General features: G+C 46.8%; 3 protein-coding genes across 6 annotated transcripts in view; 1 reads left to right on the top strand and 2 right to left on the bottom strand.

Moving 5' to 3' along the window:
• The first annotated feature begins 700 nt into the window (after window positions 1-700).
• Window positions 701-7,695, top strand: pltp (phospholipid transfer protein). 2 transcript variants are annotated; one of them, XM_030374905.1, is made up of 16 exons: window positions 701-938; window positions 1,646-1,764; window positions 2,059-2,158; window positions 2,559-2,687; window positions 2,868-3,023; window positions 3,479-3,542; window positions 3,644-3,707; window positions 3,876-3,967; window positions 4,317-4,493; window positions 4,889-4,948; window positions 5,070-5,234; window positions 5,656-5,723; window positions 6,124-6,166; window positions 6,456-6,519; window positions 6,658-6,734; window positions 7,139-7,695. In XM_030374905.1, the coding sequence occupies exons 2-16, from the start codon at window positions 1,653-1,655 to the stop codon at window positions 7,232-7,234; spliced, it is 1,467 nt and encodes a 488-aa protein (XP_030230765.1). In that variant the 5' UTR covers window positions 701-938; window positions 1,646-1,652; the 3' UTR covers window positions 7,235-7,695. The 2 variants fall into 2 exon arrangements, with proteins under 2 accessions (XP_030230765.1, XP_030230766.1); XM_030374906.1 differs by lacking the exon at window positions 701-938 and having other exon boundaries at window positions 2,064-2,158.
• Window positions 7,696-7,964: 269 nt separating this feature from the next.
• ctsa (cathepsin A) lies at window positions 7,965-15,254 on the bottom strand. 3 transcript variants are annotated; one of them, XM_030374908.1, is made up of 15 exons: window positions 15,126-15,254; window positions 14,260-14,337; window positions 13,760-13,917; window positions 13,312-13,423; window positions 13,038-13,088; window positions 12,871-12,957; window positions 12,328-12,483; window positions 11,904-12,080; window positions 11,057-11,148; window positions 10,887-10,965; window positions 10,484-10,632; window positions 9,987-10,062; window positions 9,780-9,869; window positions 8,306-8,407; window positions 7,965-8,190 (listed from the first exon to the last, which is right to left on the bottom strand). In XM_030374908.1, the coding sequence occupies exons 3-15, from the start codon at window positions 13,915-13,917 to the stop codon at window positions 8,107-8,109; spliced, it is 1,413 nt and encodes a 470-aa protein (XP_030230768.1). In that variant the 5' UTR covers window positions 14,260-14,337; window positions 15,126-15,254; the 3' UTR covers window positions 7,965-8,106. The 3 variants fall into 3 exon arrangements, with proteins under 3 accessions (XP_030230768.1, XP_030230769.1, XP_030230767.1); XM_030374909.1 differs by having other exon boundaries at window positions 10,484-10,629; window positions 13,760-13,924; window positions 14,258-14,337; XM_030374907.1 differs by having other exon boundaries at window positions 13,760-13,924; window positions 14,258-14,337.
• A 3,298-nt stretch (window positions 15,255-18,552) lies between these two features.
• The window catches only part of kcnq2b (potassium voltage-gated channel, KQT-like subfamily, member 2b), a 16,534-nt gene continuing 13,886 nt past the window's right edge, over window positions 18,553-21,200 (bottom strand). Inside the window, exons 17-19 of the mRNA XM_030375425.1 lie at window positions 19,834-19,975; window positions 19,412-19,570; window positions 18,553-18,854 (exon numbers count right to left, since the gene is read on the bottom strand). Of these exons, the coding sequence (XP_030231285.1) occupies window positions 18,840-18,854; window positions 19,412-19,570; window positions 19,834-19,975 (316 nt within the window). The 3' untranslated portion in view covers window positions 18,553-18,839. The remainder of the gene's footprint in view (window positions 18,855-19,411; window positions 19,571-19,833; window positions 19,976-21,200) is intronic.

Raw genomic sequence — 21,200 nt, forward strand, 5'->3', positions numbered from 1 at the left:
TTTGTAATAAAGTTAAATACTGTACTTTAGAACATGTATAAGAGTATTGCAGTTAATTATTAGACTTAAGGGTTAGGGTTACAGAGGTTAGATGTTTTAATATAGAGCATGTTTAAGAGTGGTTAGGGTTAAATGTTATTCAATGATACAGGTATAAGGGTTGTTGCGGTTAGATGTTATAATATAGAACATGTTTTGGAGTTTTAAGGGTTATATAGTATTTAAAGAACATGTATTAGAGGTGATAGGGTTAAATGTTAGAACATTTATTAGAGGGGTTAGGGTTAGATGTTATGGAACATGCATTAGAGGGGTTAGGGTTAGAGTGGTAGGGGGTCCAGGAGGCTTGGACAGTGAATTCCTCAGAGACCAGTCAAGCTCAAACAACAAAGTGAAGAGAACTGGAGCCAGACTCCCTCCTCCTCTTCAAACACAGGAGGAGGAGGAGGGTCAATTCTGTTAGGATTCACACACACACACACACACACACACACACACACACACACACACACACACACACACACACACACACACACACACACACACACACACACACACACACACACACACACACACACTTGAGAGTGTGCGATTTCTCAGTAAGAAGAAAGGGGAATGTTGCCCCTCCTACTGCTGCCCTCCACCTATAAAACCCCTGACCGAGAGACAGAGACCCACAGAGAGAGGGCGAGACACAGACACAGACGCACAGAGAGAGAGAGACATACAGAGAGGAAGAGGGAGAGAGACAGAGACACACAGAGAGAGAGAGAGAGAGAGAGAGAGAGAGAGAGAGAGAGAGAGAGAGAGAGAGAGAGAGAGAAAGAGGGAGGGAGAGAGAGAGGGACAAAGGGAGAGAGAGGGAAAGACAAAAACACACACAGAGGGAGAAAGAGATCCTAAAATACAGACTGGAATAGCAGTGGATGGTCCAAAAGGTACAGTGTAGCGCGCACACACACACACACACACACACACACACACACACACACACACACACACACACACACACACACACACACACACACATACCAACGCACACACACACACACACACACACACACACACACACACACACACACACACACACAACCACATACCAACGCACACACACACACACACACATCCACACACCGATGCACACACTAACCTGCACAGACATACACATTCACACTCGTCGAATAAAATCTATGTATCTATGTTTGCATAATGTATCTGTGAAAGTGCTGAATACTATATACTGTATGTATGTATAGTGTGTGTCAGTGTATACAGTGGGAAGTTTGTGTTTGTGTGTGCGTGTTTGTGTGTGTGTATTTGTGTGTGTGGGTGTGTGTATATAGTGGGAGTTTGTGTGCAGAGGTTGAATTCCCAGAAACGTTTGTCTCACCCACACAAAAAACACACACACACACACACACACACACACACACACACACACACACACACACACACACACACACACACACACACCCTGTGGTTTGTGTGTCAGAGGGGATTAGAAAAGTGAACAGCTTGTCCTGATGGTATGTGTGTGTGTGTGTGTGTGTGTGTGTGTGTGTGTGTGTGTGTGTGTGTGTGTGTGTGTGTGTGTGTGTGTGTGTGTGTGTGTGTGTGTGTATGTGTCGGTGTGTGTGTTTCCTAGGTTCAGGATGGTTCTCTTCCTGTGGTCCCCCCTTCTTCTCTTGGTTACCATGGTAACATGCAACAGGCCAGAGCCAGCGGGAGTCAGAATCCGCATCACCGATAAAGGGCTGGAGATGTGTAAGATGTACCGCTGTCACCGTGGCAACACAACATAAACAGAGAGGAGGGACTTATGATGACGGAATGTAACATTATGCTATCGTAACTTGTGTTTTTTTCGGGACGTTCATAGTATTTGTGATGTTTTAGGGAAGCACGTTGTATTTAAGTAAATAATATGTGCGAGTAGCATAGTATTGATACAAAATATTTGTGATGACTAAGTGAAGTACGTAGCATATATTACAAAAATATTTGGGATGTTTTCGTGAAGTACGTAGTATTTGATACTAAGTATTTGTGATGTTTTAGTAAAGTATGAGACGCAGAAGTTTGTGGAAGAGGAGCTGAGTAACATCTCGATGCCCGAGATGAAAGGGAAGGAGGGACGGTTCCAGTACACCATCACAGAGTAATATATTACAGTAGTACTTCTACTTCTCTAGTACTTTTTATCTCCCACTACTTCATCCCAAAGTGCCAATTACTGCAGTAATTCTACTTCCTCCGTACTTTGTATTTCACACCACACCATAACATAGTAAAAATATTACTGGGTATACATTATAAATACATTACTGGAGGACTTGTACTTCTATAGTACTTTGTATCTCACAGTACACCATCACAAAAGAGGAAATATATAAGGTACAATATATTGCAATCTTACTCTCTAACCCTACACCATCACTGAGTAGGAACGATATACGATAGTCCTGCAGTACTTTATATTTAACTTTACACCAAACGCATTCACCAGACATGCGGATGTTCTTTGAGACCGGTGTCTAACGTCTGGCTCCTCCGGGCAGCATCAAGGTCATGGAGCTCAACATGACGCAGGCGGAGCTCCTCTTCCAGCCAGAGTTGGGTCTCCTGTTCCAAGTGAAGGACTCCTCCATCACCCTGAGCTTCAAGAGACAGATCCTCTACTGGTTCTTGTGAGCTGGCTTCGAATACCACGTTACCACGTTACCTACTTTACCACAGCACCACCTAATCTGCCACACCAGCACATTCTCTACCACACCTCCACCTACTCTACCACACCAACTCTACTCCACTTACTGTTTCTATATTTACGGTTCATGGTACGTTGTTACACGTTAATCTTCTGTCAGTTTCGACAAAGGAACCATCAACGCCTCGGCAGAAGGCGTCGACATCCAGACAGCGCTGAAGTTTGTCCGAGACGACCTGGGTCGGCTGAAGATCAGCAACATCAGCTGTGATGCTAACATCGCCAAGATGAGAGCCGAGTTCAGTGGCACGCTGGGGTCAGTGAAGGATCTGTCTGTCTGTCTGTCTGTCTGTCTGTCTGTCTGTCTGTCTGTCTGTCTGTCTGTCTGTCTGTCTGTCGTAGATTATGATAAACTACAACTTAGCACCATCTAGAGGTTCAATCAACTACAACCTAGCACCATGGTCAATAAACTACAGTCTAGCGTTATGTTGAATAAACTACAACCTAGCGTCATGTTAAATAAACTACAGTCTGGCGTCATGTTAAATAAACTACAAGCTAACCTCATGTTAAATGAAGTACAACCTAATGCCATGTGGCATAAACTACAAGCTAACCTCATGTTAAATGAAGTACAACCTAATGCCATGTGGCATAAACTACAAGCTAACCTCATGTTAAATAAACTACAAACGAGAAACCAAACTCCAATCATAATCGCAGTCGAAATCCCCAAAGGTTAGCTTCTAACTGATGTTACGTTTCCAGGAGGGTGTACGACTTCCTGGGCTCCTTCATCACCACCGGGATGCGCTACCTGCTCAACAACCAGGTCTGACATCATTAATCCATTCATCAATGAAGGAGTCAGTGAATCCTAGCTATAGCCCTGTCTGTCTGTCTGTCTGTATGTCTGTCTGTCTGTCTCTCTAGATCTGTCCTGCTCTAAACGATGCTGCCTTTGGTCACATCAACACCATGTTGTCCACGATTCCAGGTAAACAATCAATCAATATGTGTAATTATATTACTTTAATATCACATTTCACTCAGATTTCAGGAAGCGTATTAACGTCTGGGTGGGAGGGGCATAGAGATGGCCCCTCCCCGGGTGGGAGGGGCCATCTCTAGTGGGAGGAGCCTGTCATGATGTTTGTGTTGACAGTGAGGAGTGAGGTGGACTACTACGTTGGCATCGACTACTCCCTGCTCAGTGACCCCGTCTTCACCTCCAGGGGCATGGACATGCACTTCAGGGTGAGCAGCCCGTCCGGCTCTGTTCCGCTCTATTCTGCTCTATTCTATACTGTTGTATTTCGGTCTATTCTCATTTATTCTGTTTGGTTCTATTCTGCTCTATTCTATCCTGTTCTATTCTCGTCTATTCTGTTCTTTTCTATTCTGCTCTATTGCATCCTGTTCTATTTCGTTCTATTCTCATCTATTCTGTTATGTTCTATTCTGCTCTATTCTACTCTATTCTATCCTGTTATATTCTCATCTATTCTGTTATGTTCTATTCTGCTCTACTGTGCTCTAATCTTCTCTATCGTGTTCGATTTCTTTGTGCTTGGTTCCGCTGATGATGTCATGGCGGTGGTTCCAGGGGATGTTCTACGAGCTGGCCAATCAGAACGTGAGCCTGGAGAACACGGCGGTGGCGCCGATGATCCAGGAGAACGACCGCATGGTGTACCTGGCGCTGTCAGAGTTCTTCTTCGACAGCGGCATGTTCTCCTACTACAAAGCAGGGATCTTCCAGATGCACATCGCCCATGACAGGGTGAGGAAACCTGTCATTGTCTTTACTCCAGGTAGAATAAGGCCCAATCCCATTTCTACCCCTTCCCCTTACCCCTTCCCCTTGTTTTGAAAGGGTTAGGGGAAGGGGTAAGGGGTAGAAATGGGATTGGGCCCTTAACCTTTACATCAGGTGATGGTCTCCTACTGTAGAGCAGATGTTTAACACCTCCAGGCGATGGTTACCTGTAGAGATGTTTAGGACCACCAGATGATGGTCTCATGGTGTAGAGTAGATCCGTACATCGGGACCGCCAGAAGATGCATGGTTCCCTGTAGGAGGGACCTCTACGTCAAGACCCCCCGGTGATGGTCTGGCCTCCTGCTGTAGAGCAGATGTTTAGGACCTCCGGCTGATGTTGGCTCTTCTTCCACCAGATGTCTAAAGACATGCTGATGATGCTCAGGACCACCTTCTTTGGAACCATCATGATGCTGGTGAGTAGACACATTACCAGTGATGAGGATGATAAGGGGGGGACGATGATTTTGATGATGAAGGTGGTGATGATGATTTTGATTTTGATGATGATGATGATGATGAAGGTGTGTTCCTCAGAATCCAGCTCTTATGGAAGCTCCTCTGTCGCTCCAACTGGAGGTCACGGCGCCTCCAAAGACCTCCATCAGGACCTCCGGGGCAACCGTTGCCGTGACAGCCATCGTCAATGTGATGGTGCTGCCGCCCGGGAAGCCTCCTGTTCAGCTCACCAGCATGACTATGGTAGACACACACACACACACACACACAGACAGGCACACACACACAGACGCAGGCACACACACACACAAAGACACACATTATACATGAACAAACACACACATACACATTATACATCAACACACACACACAAACACACACATTATACGTCAACACACACACACACACACTCAAACATTATATACATGAACAAACACAGACATACACATTATACATCAACACAAACAACACAAACCCACATTATACATCAACACACACACACACACACACACACACACACACACACACACGTCTGGGTGAGTCTGAGATGGAGTGAATCTGTGTGTGTGTGTGTGTGTGTGTGTGTGTGTGTGTGTGTGTGTGTGTGTGTGTGTGTCTGTGTGTGTGTGTGTGTGTGTGTTTGACCCTACTCCTTTGCCTGCAGGAAGCTAAGTTCAACGCCAAAGTCTCCATGAAGGGAAAACGGTTGTCTGTCCAAGCCGACCTCCGCAGGTACACAACGCACACACAAACAAACTCACACACGCACACACAGGGGGGACAGGGGTGAGACATGGACAGGGGGGGTGAGACAGAGACAGGTGGGGTAAGACATGTGGGATGAGACAGCAGGGGTAAGTGGTCAAGGGAGACTGGTTTGGTGAGACAGGGTCAGGTTGGGGGTGAGACAGGGACAGGTTGGGGTGAGACAGGGAGAGGTGGGGGGTGAGACAGGTGGGGTGAGATGGGTGGGGTGGGACAGGGACAAGTCGGGGTGGGAAAGATGGGGTGAGACTGGGACAGGTTGGACGGGACGCGGACAGGGAGGGGGAGACAGGTGAGTGTGTGAGACAGGTAAAGTGTGTGAGACAGGTAAAGTGTGTGATTCTCACGGTTCTTTATTTTCTTCCAGATTTAAAATCTTCTCCAATCAGTCAGCCCTGGAATCCATTGCCGTAAGACCCGTCTTCCTCCCTCTCTGTCTGTCTCTCTGCCTTTCTCTCTCTGTCTGTCTCTCTGCCTCTCACAATCTGTCTGTCTACCAGTATTTAATCAAATGTTTGTGTGTATGTGTGCCTGCATGTATGTTTCCCTGCGTGTGTCTGTGTCTGTGTCTGTCTGTGTGTGTCTGTGTGTGTCTGTGTGTGTGTGTGTCTGTGTGTGTGTGTGTGTGTGTGTGTCTGTGTGTGTGTGTGTGTGTCTGTGTGTGTGTGTGTGTCTGTGTGTGTGTGTCTGTGTGTGCAGTTGATCCCCCTCCAGGGTCCTCTGAAGACGATGCTCCAGATCTCCATGGTTCCTCTCATCAACAGTCAGTTTAATAATTATTCTCATACTAACATTAATAATACAAGTTAGAATATGAATATTAAATGTTGTGCATCTCTCTGAACACATGTTTGTGCACGCCTGTGTGTGTGCGCGCCTGTGTGTGTGTGTGTGTGTGTAGACTGGACTAAAAGAGGGGTTCAGATCCCCCTGGCTGATGGCATGGACTTTGTGAAGGAGGTGGTGGAGTATCACAACGTGAGTACTACAATCCTATATATACAGTATATACTATACATTATATCACTACAATACTAGTGTGTACACTAATACTAGAATACTGCTGGATACATTATAACACTTATACTACTGTAGACATAACATTAATACTACTGTATACATTATAACATTTATAATGCTGTATACAAAACACATTGCTAAAATATATTATTCTATGCATCGTTATATTTTAGTATACACGACAAACTATATTCGACTACTAATACTTAGGGTTGGATGCCAATATGAGGAGAGTATTTCCTCCTCCTCAGGTCTCTATTACCTCTCCCAGTCTCAGGTCCCTCAGTCTGCTCCTCCTCCTCTCAGTCTCCTCCTCTCCTCATCCTCCTCCTCTCCTCATCCTCCTCCTCCTCTCTCCTCAGGGGTACATCGTGATAGGAGCCAACCTCCACTTCAGCCGGGGGCTGAGGGACATGATCGAGGGCAGCATCCGTCCTGGGAGCGAGGAGACGCTGTGAACCCCCAAAGACCGACGGACCTGGACCTCCACAACCCAGGACTGACCCAGCAGAGCCAGGACGTGAACCCCCAAGACCAGCAGACCTGGACCTCCACAACCCAGGACCTGGACCTACTGACCCAGCAGAGCCAGGATGTGAACCCCGAAGACCAGCAGACCTGGACCTCCACAACCCAGGACCTGGACCTACTGACCCAGCAGAGCCAGGACGTGAGCCCCCCCAAGACCAGCTGACCTGGACCGGACCTAGACCCATTAACCCAGAAGAGCTCAGACCCCCCCCTATGACCCCAGCACAGAGACCAGACCTGGACCCCACGACCCAGAAGAGCCCAGACCTGGACCTAGCACAGACCAGACGTAGTCATAAGTTATATACATTACATAAGTTATACACACATCACGCACAAACTAGTGCAATAAAAACGTGTTGAATAAAACGCAGTGTGTAGCGTCGTGTTAGAATCCATAAACGGCCTTTAATGTTCTCCACCACTCGATAGAACCTCAACCACCCCCACCAGGGTGACTACAAGCTGGAGTTAGGGTTGTAGTAACCCCACCAGCGTGACTACAAGCTGGAGTTAGGGTTGTAGTAACCCCACCAGCGTGACTACAAGCTGGAGTTAGGGTTGTAGTAACCCCACCAGGGTGACTACAAGCTGGAGTTAGGGTTGTAGTAACCCCACCAGCCAAAATCGAGGTAGAAGAAGATAATTCACAGCAACTTATTTTCGTAATTTTTTTAATTGACACATACAGAAAACAAGAAGCAGGAAGACAATCGGAGCTTGGGAGACATTCAGTGTCAGTGATCGCCTCATTTCATGCAGTGTATTGATCAGTTTGTGGTCGGGTCCCTAGGTCAGGTCAGAAGGGTTGTCTCAGTAGGAAGCGGGAGAACATGGTGTAGGCAGCCGCAGGCTTATCAGTAGGGACCATATGACCCGAGCCCTGCAAAGAATAAGAGAACACAACAGAGTCCAGTTAGCTAGGGTTATGCTTAGCTAACCTAATGCCCCTACCACTGCTAGCTTAGCGCTTAGCCGCCGGGAGTGGAGGCCTTTACCTTGATGGTGAGGAAGGCGAGGTTGCAGAACTCCTTAACGAAACCGCCCACCTGCAGCCCCGCCTTGTCCTGGTAGGTCCAGGTCCTCCGCTGTACGTCCACCTGAAGGGGGTGTAGGATGGGGGGGGGGGGGTGAGACCACTATACCTGATACACCACCATCTATACCTGTTGTATCACCATCTATACCGTCTGATGTTGAACAAACCTTATGATTTCAAACTTCTATTCCTAATGATTTATACATTATTTTAAAGCGATACACCTCATGATATTAAAGGGGACATATTATGAAAACAACACTTCTCCTGGGATTTGGGGTGTTGTTTAGGGTCTCTGGTGCTCCCACTCGCAAACAAACTTGGAAAAAAGTATGTACATGATATTTTTGAGTGAGATGCATTTCTGAAAGTACCTCGCCTATAGTTACCAAACGAGCGAGTCCGTTTCGGCGCCCCCTCCTACGTAGGAAGGGGGCACAGTTGAATATTACCTCCCACTTCCCCACTCCCCTCCAATCAGAGCATAGCTACGATTTTGTGGACCAGCGGACGAGTACAATCCCTTTCTCCTCCATTTCTCCTCCTCCGTCCGTACTCCCGGAGCTGAGCTGCCGGACTGTACTCCCGGAGCTGAGCTGCCGGACTGCTGACGAGCTACCCCGGCCGGACTTTAACTCCCGGAGGACACCGCCGGAGCTTCGGCAGCAGTCCAGCAGCTCAGCTCCCAGAGTACAATCCCTTTCCCTTCCATGTCGGGGTTCATGGACTTCAGAGAGTCAAGGCCAAAGTTCCTTTCCGCCAATTCTTCTCAACCATGGCCGAGATATCCCACACTACGAGTCTTTACTTGTTGTGGAAGTGCCAGAGACGTCAGACGCAGTCTTTATGATTCATAATATCATCCGAGGCGCACATAGCTTTTGGCCGTCATATTAGATATATTATATAAATACCCATACATAATATTATAATTATTATATTATATAGATATATAGAGCTCCGGGAGTCCGCAAACAGCAACAATCCCTTCTCCCCCATACTGTGGTTCAGTCTGACAGCTCATTGGTCAATGGGCAGCAGCTCATTTGCATTAAAGCTACAGACACCAGAAACAGCGCATTCTGAAGGGACTGAAACAGAGGGGAACAGCGGTGGGCGAGATTTCCTTTCCCTAAAAGCTATTTCCAGCAAACAGCTTCAAAAAACATGTTATCTAGAACTCAAATACTATGTTTACTTGTTGGGAAAACACCATAATATGTCTCCTTTAAAGCTTTATTCATACCGATGCATCCTGATTTTAAAGCTCCATGCCTCCGAATATTGTGTCTATAATGCTTCATATTGGAGGCCTTCCACTTCCTGATTTAAAGGCCTTAGACCTCCTGATTTCAAGGCCTTACACTTTCTGATTTAACAGCCTTACACTTCCTGATTTGAAAGCCTTAAATCTGCGGCTATTCAAACTGTACCTTCTGCTGCAGCGACTCCACGAACCACTCGTCTCCCATGAAGTTACAGGCCATGTCGACGTCACCGTTGTACACCAGGACACGATATACCTGGGGAGCACAAGCCAGGACACAAGTTACACACAGGAGCAAGGTGCCTCACCTAAACCAGCTCAGTGAGTTCTGAACGCTTGATCGTGAGGCTGGACCAGTGCCAGCAATACCTACCAGGGCTCCCAGTAGCTTCAGGTACTGCTTACTGACTTCCATGTATACACGCCCATAGTTGAGGTTCACCACCGAGCTTTAATAAAGAAGACAGAAGCAGTCCGTTATGAGGGTCGTCTTAGCGTCAGGTTGGGATAGCTAGCATGCTACCCAGCTAGCACCTAGCCCAGGGCTACTATCCTGGCTATTGCCAGACCAAGCTCAATCGTAGATTGAGCTTGGTCTGGGGAAGCTGCTGTCATTTTCTCCAGCAGAAGAGGCGTGATCAACGGGCCTAGTTCAAATGACTCTGTACGCAATTGGCTGCTTGCCGTCGCTTCCCTGTCGTCATCGTGTTAAACCAGCCAATAGCACACCAGGGGGAAAAGCCACCTTGGTGATTGGCTCCCGCAAAATCGTATCGGAACTAGAAAGAAATGTATTGCTCTTCTCCAGACCCTACTGCGGCAGAATGGGCGGGGCTCCCCAGTCTCCAGGACGCGGCCCAGGTGTGTTACCTGCAGAGGACCCAGGGCAGTGCGTCAGGACTGATGTGCAGAGCCGCCCTGACGTAGGCGTTGTTGAGGTAGAGGGTGGAGGGGGTGGAGTTGGTGCAGGGTGGGTCCAGCCGGACATTCTTGAAGAGAGACGCTGCACCACGCAGCTTCTGGAAACAAGTCCTTCATCAACACAAACCATAACCCAATACCTAGCTATAACCCCATGCCTAACCCTTATCAATAACCCGGTCCCCTGACCATATCCCCAAACCAAAACACAATACCTAACCTTATCCGATACCCTACCCTCTACCATAACCCTAAACCATTACATAACCAATAACTAATCGCTGACAGTAACCCCACACCTATCCCCAAACCATAACCTAATATCGATACCATAACCCAAACTAGGACCCACCTGTTTCAACCGCTGTGTCGCGGGGTGTCTGGTGAAGCTGTTCCCCAGGTCTCTGAGTACCAGACTACCGCCATCCATCCTGGAACCACATCCACAACCAGGGTCAGTCAACCAAACCGACCAACCCTCCCAACCACAGGACCGGGTCTGTTCAGCGGGTCTGGACTCACCCCACCCTCTGGCCAACGCCCCCCGGACAGGGGGCGTACAGGTTGTACATGTTCAGGCCTGAGCTGTACACGATGTTCTGCACCTCCTCCAGCTGCAACGCGCCAGATGCCGAAGCCCCAGAGGACGGAGGGAGGGGGGACACTCCAGAGTTAGAGGCCACGCAGAGCAGCAATTCCCAACAAGCAAAGTACACACTAGGGCTTTGACTCCGAACTTCGTTTTTCGAATATCAAAAAATAAATCAAAATGCGAACGAATATTAGGCAGCCCTTAATATTCGAACCCGTTATGGGCAGGCCAAGAGGGAGAGACGTCGGAGAACCCGACGCAGTCTATTCATAATATTGTAATGACCACGGAAGAGGCAGTGAATGAAGTATTGATTAGACAGCGATTTATTAGAAACCTAATAAACCGTTGGAACACGCAAGACCGGTAACCATAGCAAAGCCGGTAAACAAACCTTGCGAAGCCCAATCCAGGTCTTACTGAAGGCATTTAATGGTCAAAATATTATTAATAAATATTTGAATATTATCATTAATAAAAAAACAAACTTCGAATATGATTTTTGGGCAAAAGTCAAAGCCCTAATACACAATACTAGTGAGGACATTTACATTTATATTTAGGGCATTTAGCAGACGCTTATATCCAAAGCGACTTACAATAGGTACATTTGCCAGAAGATAGAGAAACAACAATATATCTCCGTCGGTACAGTAAGGATGTACCGTCAGAGATAACAAGGCCCGAGCACTCACAATCGCTAGGTTAACCCATTCCCCGTACACAATAAAGAAAGACGTAGGTAGGGGAACACGGTAGTTTCTCGTGAGGACGTACGTTCTTGGAGCAGTTGACGTTGTGGTTGTTGTAGAAGTCACATTTTCCCTTACTACAGCAGAAAGTCTGCAGTTGGGCCCAGAGCTGGTTGCCTAGGAGACCGTGGTAGTATGCAAAGTACACCAGGGAGTTGTCGTTCAGCTCGTAGCTGGCCATCCCGTTGCCAACTGCGATACCCTGGGAAGAGACCGAACATCAACCTCCAACCTCCTCAACGGGAGCCGCGAGGCGCCATGACAACAGCAAGGCGCCATGACAACAGCGAGGAGCCATGGCAACCGAGAGGCAACCATGAGCAAGACGGGATCGTTACCAAGGCCACCACGTGCCATCGTCTATCATAACATCACATCCACACATAATACATTTCCACCACATCATAACATCTCCATCATAACATCCCAGAGCGGCAGAGAGGCGGTACCTGGAGGTTGAACGCGGGGTCCTCCATCACCCTCTCCGCCAGGGTGGGGATGTAGATCCCTGCGTAGCTCTCTCCCGTCAGGAACAGCTGGTTCTTGCTGTACTCGGGGAAGAGCTTGAAGAACTGCTTCAAGGCCAGGTAGTTGTTCATGGACACCTGGGAGGACAAGATGGAGACCTGAGACCCTGCCGAACACACCTGGAGCCCGGATCACAACCCCGATCCCTCTGGAGCCTTGCCGTGGCGCAGCGAGTGACGCAACACACACACATCTGCGTAGTGGCCATGGGCTTCCAGAGGTACGGGTCTAAAATACTACCTTGAAATCAAGAACTGATTTTGAATCTAATCGTGTACGCAAGAATCTTAATCTTAATAGTGAGATTCTCAAAGATTCCCAAGCCCAGTGATGGCCCAGAGCAGACTATTTATCACATTGAGTAGATAAATATCCTGGTGTATAAGCGTTGTAGTCATTTGATCTAATGTTTTGACAAGGCCAGGGATTTTCCACTTCCTTCAGAACAGGAAGAGGAAACGTACCTCTGTGTCGTTGGTGACGTAGTTTTTATCCTTGGAATAAGAAAAGCCGACCCCTACTGGTGACTCCAAGTACAGCATGTTGGAAATCTAAAGGACAAAGCTCAGTCAAACTCTTTGCATGGGAGAGGTCCTCATAGAGGTCAAAGAGGTGTCAAAGGTCAACTCACTTTATTCCAGGAGTAGGGGTTGTACTCCAGGGACACGCCATCATCCTGGATCTGAAAGAAACAACCACATTACTCCTGGTATACTGGTCTGAGGATCATTGGTCTAGAGGTCCAGTGGTCTGAGGCTACACTGTTCTTTAGGTCCACTGGTCTGAGGTCCACTGAGAGGGATTAGCTCCAGGGAGCATCTCACTAATAGGGAGCTAGGAGGCAGCAGGGAGCTAGGAGGTTTCTAGGAGGCAGTAGGGAGCTAGGAGGCAGCACGGGGACTCACCAGGAAGGGCCCGTGTTCGGTCAGCATCCCGTCCAGAGAGCTGCAGCCGGGGCCCCCGTTCAGCCACAGAACCACCGGGTCTTTGGCGGGGTTCAACTGGGACTCCACGAACCTGGAGCACACAGGCAGAGGATGTTTCAGAGCAACACACACACACACACACACACACACACACACACACACACACACACACACACACACACACACACACACACACACACACACACACACACACACACACACACACACACACACACACACACACACACACACACACACACAACTCTGAAAAGCGGAGGTGTGTGCGTGGACGCATGTTGCTGTCTCGTGGGGTATGTGTGTGTGTTGGTGAGAGAGGAAGAGACTAGTCAGGTGTCAGAGTACTGAGAGTATTGCAGAGGGGGTGGTGTGTGTGTCTGTTCTCCTACAGTCAGGCGCCAGCACTGACCAGTAGTGCAGGTGTTTGTTGTTGGCTATGGTCAGGTAACCAGAGTACTGCTTGAAGGCAGCCTGCTTGCCGAGACCGGGGAGGTAGACCACCTCGTCTCCTTGGGGGGCCGCCTCCGACCCCAGCAGCAGCAGCAGCGCCAGCAGCAGGACGCACATCTGGGACGGACACACAGCAGCAGGGAGCAGATCGTTAGCCTCATAGCATCATGGCCCAAGTCATATTTTAAGGGTCATCTTGTATTTAGCGTAAAAAATGCCTAGGTCAATAGCTGAGCTATTTAGATAGTGATCGTGGAATGTAAACAGCACTCCGATTGGTTTAGGATATAGCCAATGAGGCGCAGTAAATCAGCGTTAGTAGAGTGGAGTCACATTTGGCCAAAATATGATTTAGGTAATTATGCTAGGAGGCTAACGATTTGGTAGTTTTGTTGTTATTTTTTCTTTAAAAATTATATTAAATATTAAAGATTAAAATACTCGTTTGAAAATACTTACGATTATTCAAAGCTTGAGATTTTTTTTTTTCGGGCGCCCCGAATACAAACCAATAATGCTTTAGGTACGATGCATGAGCTGTAATGAGATGGAGCAGAAAATAACCAAATAGAGCAAGTATCTCGAACATATAAACCATCCTCTCTACGTTTCTACGGGATTAATAAAGAACCACCTCCACCCTTTCGAAGTGCTGCATGTCACAGACCTGTGATTGACAGGCAAGATCAAAGACCAAACACGGAAGAGATGCTCCGAGGCCATCTTACATCTAAGCAGTCAAGTGAGCAGTCAACAAGAACCTATTCTCACAGAGTCATCTTCGATTAATAATAGCTAATGGATAGGTTTCGCATCTAACACATTGCACTCAAACACTACTCTTAAACAGGAAGTGTTGCGAGATCGATACGGATCTCTCCAGTATCTCCAGAAAATAAGTGAATGATGCACGACCATTCAAAAATATGAGTGGGTTTCTACTTACTAACGATACAAAGCTTAATGGAAATGGGTGAAGTTTCCTCTTACCTACAACACCTTTAACCACTTTTAGTGTGACATAAAATCATAATACAACAACGTAGACCAGTTAAGAGATCGGGAGGACTGAAAACATGTTTAAGAGTTTTAAAGTGGAAGCACTTTAAAAAAAAGTTGAAACAATGTGGAAGCACTTTAAAAACACATTGTCTTCAGTCCCGGGAACGCTGCCGTGAAATAAACAAGTTTTCTGATGAATATGCTCCGTTTGCAGTTTAAGGTTTAGTATTATAAGGTAATCCGTCCGTCTTAGTCCTTAAGCAGCAAGCTAATGAATTAACAGTAGTTTTAAACATGTAAACAGTTTTATTTCGTCGCCTCACCTCGTCTCCAAACTTCCTCCTGTGTACCACCATAAATCACGTGACCAATACAGGTCAGCTGATGTATATATGACCCACGTGATCAAGCGTTCAGTATACAGCAACAACGTCCAGCTGCTCAAGAGCAATCATCTACCAAATTGCTCTGATCTGCCCTATAAAGGAACCACGTGATACAGCAATCACATTGACAAGGAGCCTCCTATAAAGATGATTTAATTTGGTCTGATTTTCAGACCAAAGATATTTGTAAAGTCTAAGAACATACTTTAGACCGTGATGAAACAAATAGGATTAAATTGCTGTCTGTGTGTCTGCCTAATTGCTATCTGTCTGTGTGTCTATCTACTGTCTGTCTGTCTGTCTGTCTGTCTGTCTGTCTGTCTGTCTGTCTGTCTATCTATCACTACCTGTCCTATCCATATCTATTCCTGTCTCTCCCCCTCTCAATTCAATGTTAAATTGCAATTGCTTTGTTTTATGGCCAAAATAGACTAAATAAATGTCATGGTTATTATTAATTCCGTTTCTATGTAAAATAAATGTTATAACTTCAGGTAAAATAACTGCAGGAGGTACACAGTTTTTAAAAACCTTAAACGCAGTATTTAAACTTTATTCATTAATCAGTAAAACAAGCGCCCCAGACAATAATGTTTAACACCACCCTTACAGAATGGATTTCATGTTATTATTTTGACATAATTAATCATTAATCATTAATCAAACAGTTCGCTGGTGTGTCGATAGGAGGGCTAGTATCAGAGACAAACTTGTACAGACAATTGGAGCTCAGGAAAGCTGTGTTAATAAATATGTATATATATATATATATAGAAGAGTGGCTTGAACGTAATATTATTAATAATTGTATAATATATGTATCAGCCATTGTGTCTCTTTACAGTCCAGGACCATCATATGGTGGTTTCAGCACTTGTTGGAAATCATAACGCACTCAATAAATCACTAGCTAATTAGTACAAGGCCAGCCACCGCAAGGTTACTAGCTAATAGCAGCTAAGACCTGCTAGCAGCTGGCCGCAGCTAGGTCCTGCTAACAGCTGGCCACAGCTAAGCTACTAGCTAGTAGCAGTTATGTCCTGCTGACAGCTAGCCACTGATGGCCTTACAGCTAGTAGAAGCTAGGTCATGCTAAATGATAGCCACTAGATTATACATATAATATTTGTGCTTGTTATACAGATGTGAATATTCAATAATAATCCTTGGTGGTTAAAATGATTCTTGTGAAAACACTATTAGACCAATGATTTAAAAGGAGGATTCCTAATCAGAATCCGCCGTTTAAAATATGACTTGAATATTAAATACAGTTTACATCATGCAAACAATGATGCAGCAGGTATGACTGTAGAGGCTCAATCTTTTGAATTCAGTTGAGCAAGAAAAATAACATAAATAAAAACAATTACCGGTTTGGTGCCCTCCCAATGGTGTCATGGGGTATATACATATGTATGTGTGTATATATATATATACATATATATTTACACATGCGTACATACATATCTACATACATACATACATACATACATACATACATACATACATACATACATACATACATACACACACATTTTTAGTCACCCAAAGACACATTACAAGACAAAATACAGGAATAAAAACAAAACTAAAAAACAATAAAAGGTTACATAAAAATATTTAAAAGCCAATACAATCCAATACAAATGTAGAGGCAGAAATTTGGCTATATATATATATATATATATATATATATATATATATATAAAAAAAACATTTATACAACCGGTTATTAAACTAATCCAGAAAAGTTTAATTCAAGATGAAATGCAAGTGCGTTAACATCACCCTAAATACGTGTACTAATCACCATGAATGACCATTAGACTGCTCTAGACAGCAGAAGAGTACTGCAGTACCTGAGTATGGTGCTCATTGGCATATTAGTGTTAGCTGATGTTCCTATGATGCTAGCATTCCTGATCCATTAGTTAGCCAAAGGTCCTGTGAGAGGAGCCCACTTGGCTGGGGCAAGGGGGTGTGTCCTATTGTCAAGGGCGTGTCCGCGAAGAGGGGGCGTGTCCTATGAACATTATATGTCCTGTGTAGGGGCTTGTTGGTGAAGTGGGCGTGTCCTGCATAGGCGGCGTATACTGTGGAGTGGGTGTGTCGGGGTTGAGGGTTCTGTGGAGGGGGTGTGTCCTGTTAAGGGTCGGGGCCATTGGATGGGGGCGTGTTCTGTGGAGGGCGTGGGGTGTGCCCTTTGGAGGGGGCGTGTCACATGTCCATCTCTTGTCAAACATTCAACACTTTAGAAGACGATGTCTTTCTCTTCTTTCAGAGCAAGTTTGTTATCAACTGCCATTATCAAACTGGTGTTTTTTCTTTTCTTCTAGTTTGGTCTGGTCTGTTCCGGTTTATTCTGGTCTGGTCTGCTCTGTTCTGGGTTATTCCAGTCTGGTCTGGTCTGTTCTGGTTTATTCCAGTCTGGTCTGGTCTGTTCTCGTCTAGTCTGGTCTGGTCTAATCTAGTTTGTGCTGGTCTAGTTTGCTCTAGTTTGGCCTAGTTTGGTCTGGTCTGTTCTGATCTAGTCTAGTTTGGTCTACTCTAGTTTGTTCTGGTATGGTCTAGTTGGTTCTGGGCTAATCTAGTTTTTTTCTGGTCTGGCCTAGTTGGTACTGGTCTAATCTAGTTTGTTCTGGTCTTGTCTTGTCTAGTTTGTTTTGGTCTAATCAGGTTTGTTCTTGTCTAGTCTGGTCTAGTCTAGTTTGTTCTGGTTGAGTCCGGTCCTACTTGTTTTTGTTCCAGGCTCTCTCTCCCGAAGCAGAGTGGGGTAAGGGAGCAGGATGCTCAGCATCACTGTCTGATTGGTCCTCTGCATTGAAGGGGCGGGCCCTAGTGCTGCGGTCTCCGCCCCCCGGACGTGCGGAGGAGGAGGGGCAGTACTCCTGGTTCTCCTGGGCGGGGGAGAGGGAGGAGCCACTGAGGGAGCCTTCCAGCTCCTCGTTGTACACCTCCTCCTCTGCTATCTCTCCCCTCCTCTGCCTTCTCCCCTCGCCATTCTCCTCCCCTCCTCTCTCACCTCCTCCGTCAGCTCCTCTCTCCCCTCCTCTGTCACCTCCTCCGTCAGCTCCTCTCTCCCCTCCTCTGTCACCTCCTCCTTCAGCTCCTCTCTCTCTTCCTCTGTCACCTCCTCTCTCCCCACCTCTCTCTCCTCCTCTGTCTCCTCCCCTCTCCCCTCCTCTCTCCCCTCCTCTCTCCCCACCTCTGTCACCTCCTCTCTCCCCTCCTCTCTCACCTCCTCTGTCACCTCCTCTCTCCCCTCCTCTCTCCCCTCCTCTCTCTCCTCCTCTGTCACCTCCTCTCTCCCCTCCTCTCTCTCCTCCCCACTCCCCTCCTCTGTCACCTCCTCTATCACCTCCTCTGTCACCTCCTCTCTCTCCTCCCCTCTCTCCTCCTCTCTCCCTCCCTCTCTCCCCTCCCCTCTCCCCAGCGCTCAGTCTGTGAGGTCTCCTGTCGTTAGGGGGAGGAGGTGGGAGTCGAACCAGGCACCCGTCTCCGACCGGACTTGGAGTGTTGCCTTGGCTTCGCTGGCTCAGGGGCAGGGCTTGTTGATGGACCTGGGAGCTGATTGGCTGCCAGGAGGTGGAGGGGGGGCAGGTGAAGGGGGGGAGGGGGATGGAGCTGGAACGGATGACGTTGGTGACGTCACTGGGGCACGGCCTGCAGAGACAGCAGCTAGTTAATACACAACTAATTAATACACAACTAGTTTACTACAACTAGTTAATACACAACAAGTTCACTACAACTAGTTAATACACCACTATTTAACCTCAACTAGTCAATACACAACTAGTTGAGTACCACTAGTTAATACGCAACTGGTTCGCTACAACTAGTTCACTACCACTAGTTTATACACGGCCTGCCCAGACAGCAGCTAGTTAATACATAACACGTTTACTACAGCTAGTTAATACACGGCCTGCAAAGACAACAACTAGTCAAAACTAGTTCCATTATTCATTGTCATACCTCATGATACATTATTTAAGAATCATTATTCATTGTGTCATTCCTCATGATCATTATTCATTGTAACATTAATTATGAATTGACTGAAGTAAAACAGTGCCATTTCTAAAGCCAACCTGTATTAGGCAGTTAAGTACTCTAACGTGATTGGCTGAAGTGCTGGGACTCACCTGGCTGATTCGTTACAGTCTTGTGTGTTAATAAAGTACTCTAACGTGATTGGCTGTAGTGCTGGGACTCACCTGGCTGATTGGTTCCTCTCCAGGTGATCCACAGGGCTCTGGTAGGGGGGGGGCGGGCTCCTTGGAGCCAAAGTAGGCGTCGGTCTCCGTCTGGGGGATTCCCATTCGCTGGATGTATAGGTTGACCAGGAAGTCCAGCTTCCTCTCCATGGACAACACCTTCACACCAAAGAGATTTATTAAGAATATACACTAAACAATAAACTTAAATAGCACGTGTGTACTTATACATAGCGCACCGCAGCCATGTAAGCAGTTTTAGTGGTCAGTGTTAGCAATGTTTTATGTTTCTCGAGTGAATAGTGTTAGCAGTGTTAGCGGTTAGCAATAACGGTATATCAGCTAGCCTTAGCATTGTTAGCAGTTTGTGCACTGCTCTCTGGGTGTTTTTAGCGGTGTTAGCGCTTAGCAGCTCGCGTTACCTGTTTCTCCACCTTTCCCAGGCGTCCCATCATGCTCGGGTCCTCAGTGCTCTCCTCATTGGCTGCTTTGGGACGTTCCTTGTCAGGGATTGGCCGGTCCTTGTCGGTGGGCTGCTGGCCCCTGCCTACGATCTGGTCCACTCTGGCGAACACACAGACACACAGTCTCTCTACCTGCTCGTCCACGGGCAGGACGGGAGGACGGGCAGGAGAGGGGACGGAACGATGGGGACGTGAACACAGCCTGGCTGGGAGCTCCGCTGTGATTGGTCCCCGTGACGACCAGGGCAGGCAGCCGGGCAGGCAGGTTAGAGATCTACCAGTCCCTCAGTCTACAGCCTGCTCCTTCTGCCGAGTGAGATAAAGGTATCGGTTTGATGGGAAGTGTTGTGTTGATTACTGATTTTGTGTTAATTATGCTGTGAACAGATATGTCTTGCTTAGAGACGTTGTGTAAATGTGTAATGTAAAATGTTGTGATCAGAGGTGTTGTGATGACTAGAGTTGATGTCGTGTTTAGAGATGTTTTGTTGTGTTGATGAGAGACGTTGTGTTGTGAGGATTAGATATGTTGTGATGTGTTGATTAGAAATGTTGTGTTGTCATAGGTTGGACTGGTAGGTCTCCTCTGATTGGTTGATACGGTCCATAGCAGCGGTCTAATTGGGAGTGATGTCGTGCACTGTGTTTCTGACGAGACAGACACACAGTGGAGACTTACGGACAGCAGCTGTCCAATCAGAAGAGTCCAAGAAGTGGGAGAACTGCCCTGATTGGACAGAAGCAGAAGCTGAACAGGCCATTGGTTGTGTCAGTGGACCGGCTGCCTCTGATTGGTTCACCCGGTCTAGAACCATTTTTATTCAGATTTGGCCACGCCTACTGACAAAATGTCTGCCAAACTGCTGGCGAATTTGGAGAGGTGCATCCTGGGAGTCCTGACCTGGAGAACACGGGGGACTCCTTGAGGGAGCGCTGACGACGTGGAGTAGAGGGTCCCGTACCCCCCCCCACGATCACATCTATCCTGTTAACACAACAACACAACACAACACGATACACGACACCACGATCACAGCTATCCTGTTAACACAACAACACAACACAACACAACACGATACACGACACCACGATCACAGCTATCCTGTTAACACAACAACACAACACAACACGATACACGACACCACGATCACAGCTATCCTGTTAACACAACAACACAACACAACACGATACACGACACCACGATCACAGCTATCCTGTTAACACAACAACACAACACAACACAATACACCCCCCCACGATCACATCTATCCTGTTAACACAACAACACAACACAACACAATACACGACACCACGATCACAGCTAT

Source organism: Gadus morhua, chromosome 13 (genome assembly GCF_902167405.1).
Source record: "Gadus morhua chromosome 13, gadMor3.0, whole genome shotgun sequence".
NCBI lineage: Eukaryota > Metazoa > Chordata > Actinopteri > Gadiformes > Gadidae > Gadus > Gadus morhua.